This window comes from Nanorana parkeri, unplaced genomic scaffold (genome assembly GCF_000935625.1).
Source record: "Nanorana parkeri isolate BGI_ZX_2015 unplaced genomic scaffold, ASM93562v1 scaffold768, whole genome shotgun sequence".
NCBI lineage: Eukaryota > Metazoa > Chordata > Amphibia > Anura > Dicroglossidae > Nanorana > Nanorana parkeri.
The window spans coordinates 522,848-531,539 of NW_017307036.1; the positions used below are offsets into that span (position 1 = coordinate 522,848).

General features: G+C 48.5%; 1 protein-coding gene across 1 annotated transcript in view; it reads left to right on the top strand.

The window, feature by feature from the left end:
* The first annotated feature begins 3,283 nt into the window (after positions 1 to 3,283).
* The window catches only part of STK24 (serine/threonine kinase 24), a 54,704-nt gene continuing 49,295 nt past the window's right edge, over positions 3,284 to 8,692 (top strand). The window contains exon 1 of the mRNA XM_018564648.1: positions 3,284 to 3,365. Coding sequence (XP_018420150.1) covers positions 3,324 to 3,365 — 42 coding nt within the window. The 5' untranslated portion in view covers positions 3,284 to 3,323. The remainder of the gene's footprint in view (positions 3,366 to 8,692) is intronic.

Consider the following 8,692-nt stretch of genomic DNA (forward strand, 5'->3'; position numbering starts at 1 on the left):
ATGGAGCCGGCTTACCGGCCAATCAGAAAGCCAGGGGACGAGTCATTATCCGCCCCTCGGCTTCCTGATTGGCCAGGAAGCCACTTCCATGCTCTCTGGTGACAAGAGAGCATGGAGCCAGCTTCCTGGCCAATCAGGAAGCCAGACAGCGTGTAATGACTCGCTGCCCAGCTTCCTGATACTGGAAGTTCCGGTATCAGGATAGACATCGGGAGCATTTTATTTGGGAGCCCAAATACTCGGTAACGGCACTGATACTAGTATTGGTATCGATGCATCCCTACTTACAAGCATGCCCTTTTCAGCACTGACGGATCACAGAGTGCATCCCCTGACCCCATTATAATCTCCTTTCCTGCACTCCTTTTCAGCTCCTTGTTCTGTGTTTTACCCATGTCATGGCAATGTGCTGTAAAATGTGCGTGTTACCTCAAAATAATGCAATGCATAGGTGTAAAACCAGTCGATTTCTAAAAAACTTGTATTGAAAAATAAGGCCCTCTTCATTGTACTGTGTCATTAGGAGACAAATAGACCCCTAATATCTCCTTATAGAGAACCTGTCACCACTAAAGTGCTATCACATAGGGGGCCATCTATGTGATAACAATAGTTAAGGAAGAAAAAAAGGTTTAACATATTTTTATTTAAATTTAAATATGATAGATAAAAAAATTTGTTCAAAGTCCCATGTCCCCGTATATATGAACATACGAACCCAAACATGTGTTGGGTGTGCCTAGGTAGGAAATCGATGTAGTAAAATATATCACCAGCACACGAAGTAAAATCTTCAACGAGTGGCCATTTTATTGATGTACACACATCTCATCACAAAGCTCATGCCTGATGAAGGGACGCTGAGTGGCCCCGAAACATTGCTTTGTGATGAGATGTGTGTACATCAATTAAATGACCACTAGTTGAAGATTTTACTTTGGTGTGCTGTAGGGCAGCAGCTGCAGCATAATCGATTAGTTTTTAAGTCCAATTATCCGGATAATTGGATTAAAAAAAATTATTTAAAATAAAATACGCAGCGATACCTGACATGTGTAGTGCAATCGTCGTTTTTCTATGTAGGTGCAACCGACTTGTGTTTCTGTTAGTATACACGCGTTTGCATTGTTGGGGGACTTTTTTTAATTTCTTTGAGGGGGGGGGATTTTTTATTATATTTTTTACGTTTTAATTTTTTTTTACACATTGCTATCACATGGGGTGGGGGGGGGCACATTGGAGGTGACAGGTTCTCTTTAAGGTGACCTTTCCACTTTACTGGATTCAGCTGCTGAGGCATCTGAATGTAACTCCAGCAGGCAGTGGCTGGGAGCAATAGCCAGCCTGCTATTGGCTATTGCAATTTAAAATATCCAATAGCAGGCTGGCTATTGTTACAAGTGTCCGCTCCTTTTCCACTTGATTAAACTGTTTCCTTTTGGTTATATATCTCAAAGTGTCAGATGTCTGTGCTCCGTATTTGTTTAATAATACATTCACCAGAGGTACCCAGAAGTTTTCGCTCTCAATCAAAGAAGGGACACTTGTAACACTGTGAACTGTCTTAGCGGACGGAGGAGCAGCAGCAGCAGGGGTATGAGGGGGGAGCAGCAGGGGATTTCAGAGTCACCGGCCGGAGTCTCTTCTACACTTTCGTGCTGGCTACAGCAGGACACAGACCCAACACGTGTTTGCATTTGTATGTGCATGTATGTGATGGCAGGGAACTTTGTTTTAAAAAATAGTTTTTAAAATGTATTTTATATGTGATATTCATTTTTTCAACTTTTTTTTTTTTACACTGAGCTTTATTGCTCTCACAGATACAGTGGCAGGTCCTCTTTGTGGAGACATCATGGATCTATTAGACCCCTATTGTCACCTATAGATCCCAAAGAAGCTGATAAAACACAGTTTATGTGCTGTTGTAGCCGGATAAATTACAGCCTGAAATACTGGAACCGGATAAATACCGGATAAATTACAGCCTCCAATACTGGAGCAGACAAAATCTGCAGAAATTTCCCATGGCAACCAATCAGCTTCTATATTTATATTCAAAGTTTAACTGAACAAACTATAGACAGAAGCTAATGGGGTACTATGGGCAACTGCTCCAGAATCTGTCTGCTCAAGTTTAAATTCTCCTCATCCTGACCCTGGATATGTAGATTCAGGGGGGCAGTTTGTGAATCACCTTTCCCTGGGTATGTAGGGGGGGCAGTTTGTGAACCATCATGTCCCTGGATATGTAGGGGGGCAGTTTGTAAACCATCTTGCCCCTGGATATGTAGAGGGGCAGTTTGTCAATCATCTTGTCCCTCGATAAGTTGGCGGGGCATTTTGTCAATCATCTTCTCCCTGGATATGTAGGGGGCAGTTTGTCAGTCATCTTGCCACTGGATATGTAGGGGGGCAGTTTGTGAATCATCTTGCCCCTGGAAATGTACGGGGGCAGTTTGTGAATCATCTTGCCCCTGGAAATGTACGGGGGCAGTTTGTGAATCATCTTGCCCCTGGAAATGTACGGGGGCAGTTTGTGAATCATCTTGCCCCTGGATATGTAGGGGGCAGTTTGTGAATCATCTTGCCCCTGGATATGTAAGGGGCAGTTTGTGAATTATCTTGCCCCTGGATATGTAGGGGGGCAGTCTGTCAGTCATCTTGTCCCTGAATAAGTAGGGGGGCAGTTTGTCAGTCATCTTGTCCCTGAATAGGTAGGGGGGCAGTTTGTCAGTCATCTTGTCCCTGAATAGGTAGGGGGGCAGTTTGTCAGTCATCTTGTCCCTGAATCGGTAGGGGGCAGTTTGTGTATCATCTTGCCCCTGGATGTGTAGGGGAGGGGGCAGTTTGCTGTGTTTTCCCAGACCTGTTGCTATAGGACAGTGTCCCCTAGCATGCAGCAGCTGATCTGCTGTGACAGCAGTGACATGATTACCCAGCTTTAGCCCATACAGTGACTAGGAGGAGTTGGGAGAGGGGACGAGGCTCTGGAGGAGGAGGAGGGGGTGGGTGCTGATTGTTTTTTATATTTCTTGTTTCCTGGTCTAGTTGTCTGTAAACATCGCAGAGACACAGAGCTGACATATTCCGCGGAAGACTCGCACTGACACTTCTGATCTGCAGCCGGAAATCATCATCACACACGGAATAATACAGCAAATCTCTTCCTGCTGCCAAACTCTGCCAGTGTCCCCTGCAATCTCTCCTCCTACTGGGCCCGGTCCGGCCGATCCAGGGGAGCCCGGCTGTGCTGAAGGTGTCCTCGGCTTGTTGTGGATCTCGGGGCCGGGGCTGAGCTGCAAGATCCCGGGGCCGGCAATATGAGTCACTCCCCGGTGCAGATCGGCCTGCATGGGGTGCAGGTAAGATCGGAGCCTATGCACACAGGCGGGGGCGGGGTTTATTGATTGCCAACTTTATTTCAGTAGTTTACACTTGTTTATGGTGGCCGAGCGAGCATGGATGTGATCGGGGGTGTCACACAAGTCCCGTAGAAACGAAGCTGTCACTGCGGATTATGGACTACTATGAGCTCAGAATGTGATAGTTTAGTAGAAGTTTGCTGTCACCTATGTGTGCTAGTCTGTGACACTCAGATCAGAGATCGGCACATTGTGCTTCTTGCCTGATGACGGGACCATGCTAGGTTCCGAAACATTGCTTTGTACTTGTGATGTCATGTGTATCTGACGTCAATAAAAGGACAGATTGATGCATTGGACCTAGGTGTGCGAGACTACTTCTACATTTGGATTTGTGGGGCGCCATCCTCATGTCATTCAGCACCATCCACCCAGGGGAGAGATGTGATCAGGCTGCGTGTAGTGACTTCCCAGGGACAGATCTGGGATCTGGCTGTATGTTAGTGATCCCCAGGGACAGATCTGCGATCTGGCTGTGTGTAGTGACTCCCCAGGGACAGATTTGTGATCTCGCTGTGTGTAGTGACCCCCCCCCCCAGGGACAGATTTGTGATCTCGCTGTGTGTAGTGACCCCCCCCCCCAGGGACAGATTTGTGATCTCGCTGTGTGTAGTGACCCCCCCCCCCAGGGACAGATTTGTGATCTCGCTGTGTGTAGTGACCCCCCCCCCCAGGGACAGATTTGTGATCTCGCTGTGTGTAGTGACCCCCCCCCCCAGGGACAGATTTGTGATCTCGCTGTGTGTAGTGACCCCCCCCCCCAGGGACAGATTTGTGATCTCGCTGTGTGTAGTGACCCCCCCCCCCAGGGACAGATTTGTGATCTCGCTGTGTGTAGTGACCCCCCCCCCCAGGGACAGATTTGTGATCTCGCTGTGTGTAGTGACCCCCCCCCCCAGGGACAGATTTGTGATCTCGCTGTGTGTAGTGACCCCCCCCCCCAGGGACAGATTTGTGATCTCGCTGTGTGTAGTGACCCCCCCCCCCAGGGACAGATTTGTGATCTGGCTGTATGTAGTGATCCCCAGGGACAGATCTGTGATCTGGCTGTGTGTAGTGACTCCCCAGGGACAGATCTGTGATCTGGCTGTATGTAGTGACTCCCCAGGGACAGATCTGTGATCTGGCTGTGTGTAGTGATCCCTAGGGACAGATTTGTGATCTGGCTGTGTGTAGTGATCCCCAGGGACAGATTTGTGATCTCGCTATGTGTAGTGACCCCCCCCCCCAGGGACAGATTTGTGATCTGGCTGTGTGTAGTGACTCCCCCCAGGGACAGAACTGTGATCTGGCTGTGTGTAGTGATCCCCAGGGACAGATCTGTGATCTGGCTGTGTGTAGTGACTCCCCAGGGACAGATTTGTGATCTGGCTGTGTGTAGTGATCCCCGGGGACAGAACTGTGATCTGGTTGTGTGTAGTGCCCCCCCCAGGGACAGATTTGTGATCTGGCTGTATGTAGTGATCCCCAGGGACAGATCTGTGATCTGACTGTGTGTAGTGATCCCCAGGGACAGATCTGTGATCTGACTGTGTGTAGTGATCCCCAGGGACAGATCTGTGATCTGACTGTGTGTAGTGATCCCCAGGGACAGATCTGTGATCTGACTGTGTGTAGTGATCCCCAGGGACAGATCTGTGATCTGACTGTGTGTAGTGATCCCCAGGGACAGATCTGTGATCTGACTGTGTGTAGTGATCCCCAGGGACAGATCTGTGATCTGACTGTGTGTAGTGATCCCCAGGGACAGATCTGTGATCTGACTGTGTGTAGTGATCCCCAGGGACAGATCTGTGATCTGACTGTGTGTAGTGATCCCCAGGGACAGATCTGTGATCTGACTGTGTGTAGTGATCCCCAGGGACAGATCTGTGATCTGACTGTGTGTAGTGATCCCCAGGGACAGATCTGTGATCTGACTGTGTGTAGTGATCCCCAGGGACAGATCTGTGATCTGACTGTGTGTAGTGATCCCCAGGGACAGATCTGTGATCTGACTGTGTGTAGTGATCCCCAGGGACAGATCTGTGATCTGGCTGTGTGTAGTGATCCCCCCAGGGACAGAACTGTGATCTGGCTGTGTGTAGTGACGCCCCCAGGGACAGAACTGTGATCTGGCTGTGTGTAGTGCCCCCCCCAGGGACAGATTTGTGATCTGGCTGTGTGTAGTGACCCCCCCAGGGACAGATTTGTGATCTGGCTGTATGTAGTGATCCCCAGGGACAGATTTGTGATCTGACTGTGTGCAGATTTGTGATCTGGCTGTGTGTAGTGACCCCCCCAGGGACAGATTTGTGATCTGGCTGTGTGTAGTGACCCCCCCAGGGACAGATTTGTGATCTGGCTGTGTGTAGTGACTCCCCCCAGGGACAGATTTGTGATCTGGCTGTGTGTAGTGACTCCCCAGGGACAGATTTGTGATCTGGCTATGCGTAGTGACCAGAGGTAGAGCTCAGTTATGGCTGTTGTGTATAAGATGTAGTGTCCTATGCAGACCCACATGACATTTGTGTACAAGAGCAAACAGTCTATCCCATGAACAGGGCCGCTGTGCTCCCCACAATGTCATGTGGGTTTTACCATTGTTTACAAACTTTACAATGTACTCCATTATTATTTACAAATTATCCTCCAATTTGTCAGGTTGTCTCAGGTGTCTAACTTCAGCATGAGAAAATATTGTCTATATACAGGAGATGTGTATTCTTTTTTTTGAAGCTTGATGTGCTTTGTGTATTTCTTCTGGATCTGTGTAATTATCCAAGGTAAAACTTTGCCTCTGTGCAGGCGCTCCCAGTAATAGACCAGTCACTGCTGCAGTATATCCCTGTGCAGGGTGACCGGTCTTGTATCCACCCCCTTGTAATTTTCTGCACATAGCCTGTAGTGGCTGGAGCCTGCTGGGTTCCTCCCACGGCTCTGCTTTCTGCTCAGGCTATGTACAGCATAGTGATAATGTCACTGTTACTTATACAAGGTAATATCTGTGTTTGCAAAAGCATTTGGTGCATTCTGAGGATTGACATCCTTTTTAGCCACTAAGAAATATATTTCAGTGTATGTTTTTGTGCCCAGAGTCCTACTTTAACTGCTTGCCGTCCACCCGTTGTAAAAAAACGGACGGACGGCAAGCTCCCATCGGCGGGGCGGCGTAAATATACGGCTTTTTTTGCTCACGTGCGCCCCCTAGCGTTCGTGCATGGGCAGAAAAAAACCTGTCAAATGTAAACAGCCGCTAGCGACTGTTACACATACAAGCGATCGGTGGCTATATATCCGTCTTTTACGTGCTGCCCTGTGTGCTCCCCCTCCTGCACCCTCACCTTCCATCCCAGGCTCCTCTGTCCCCTCTGCGGCCCGTGACCGGCTTGGGCGGGTGTCAGGAGGAAGTGTAGCATCTTCCTCCTTGCTGATCTCCCTCCGAAGTCTGAATGCGGAAGTGATGTGTATTACATCACTTCCGCATTCACCTGTCATTTCTCTGGCTGCTACGCGGGTGCACACAATATTAAGGCATGACATGTTTGGTGTCTATTTACCCAACGTTCAATAAACATTGAATGGCCTTTGATGATGTGACACTATGGAAGTCAATAAATACTGACTATTCTGTACGCTGGAGTGGTTGTGACTTTTTTTTATATTTACCCCCTTTTTTATATTTTACCAAAAAATTGGGTAATAATACATGTTTTATAATTTAATATAGGGGAAACAGGTATTTTTTTTCAAAATTTTCAGTACTTTTTCCTTAAAGGAGAACTATGAGATGAGTGATTTCCACTCACCTCATAATTCTAGCCGACCTGTGACAATGAGACTGTCACAGGTCGGCTCAGTTGATCGGGAGGTGAGCGAACAGATACCGGTGTTCGCTCACCTCTCGATCCTGTCACGGCTCTCTGCAGAAGGGGGTTTAACACTGCGGTCATCAAGTGGTTAAAGGAGAAGTATTGCGAGAGTAAAATATACTCTCCCTGTTGCTTAGAGCCGGCATGGGACACTACAGCTGTCACCCACCGGCTCTCTGACCAAGTCCTGAGCGATCATGTGACCACTGATCACTCAGCTCTCTGTCTCCTCTCCCAGCAGAGAGCAGTGACTGTCAGCCATTGCCCCCATGCAGGGATTTCCCCCTCCCTTCTCTGACAGGAGGGGGTGGGCACGACTGTCTCTAGAGAGGCAGAGCCAGCTGTCATTTAGACAGCTGAGCTGGATCCCAACAATTGTCTAGATCCTTCTCGGCTCTGGCTTAGGTCTGCTCTGTAAGCGGCATACACTCACTATCTGCTGACTTTAAGTCACAGAAATATATTAGAGGGGTTTCTCAAAGTTGACTGCAAAAGTGGAACTACACTTTCAATTGTTAAAATAGAATTATAGGGGGGGTGAAAAACACTCATCCCCATAATTCAGGCCGACCTGTGACAAAGAAGCTGTCTTAGGTCGGCTCTATTGATCGGGAAGTCAGAGAACACATACTGCCAATCGCTCACTTCCCGATCGTCTCCCTGCAGAGAGCGGTGACTGTCAGTCACAGCTCCCCGGAGGGATTGCCCCCCTCTCCTTTTCTCCAGTGCTGAATGGGCGGGGGAGGGGGCGGGCACAGTTGGCTCTGACTCTGGAGAGGCAGAGCCAGCTGTCATTCAGCCAGCGGTGTGGATCTGGACAGTATTGTCCCGGCTGTATGTGCTCAGCATACAGCGCACAATACAGCTATATGCTGAGCTTTGGGACACAGTATATGTCCTGCCATGACCCTGAAGAGAACTATGGGGGAAAAAGGTTGCCCCATAGTTCTCCTTTAAATGAATAGAGTATGTTCACGTTTAAATAGAATTTCTACTTATCTTAGGGCTCGTTTACACCAAGCAGTTGGACAGTCTAAACACAGAAACAAGGCAATGTCCCTTATGTCCTATTACTTCAAGGAGAACTTTTGTCTAGGAGGTGAAAATTAAAGAAGAAATACTCAGACAAACCTTGGTTCTGCCTGGCTGCTAGACCAGTTCCCACAGCCTCTTCTCCCCTGAGCTCCGGCAGTCTAAGGACCTGTGATGGTCATCACATCTAATTCAGGCCCAGTATATGAGGATGCCAAGGAACTTGCCACAGCTGGAGCAGAGGGAGAGAAAGGTGAACAGTCACCGCCAAAGGACTGAGAATCAGGTGATTGTATCTTCTTTATTTTCGCTCCTCGATCACAACAAGCAGTTAACTCTTGGGGGGGGGGGGGGGGCCCCCCCGGCAGGGGTTTCTTTTACAAA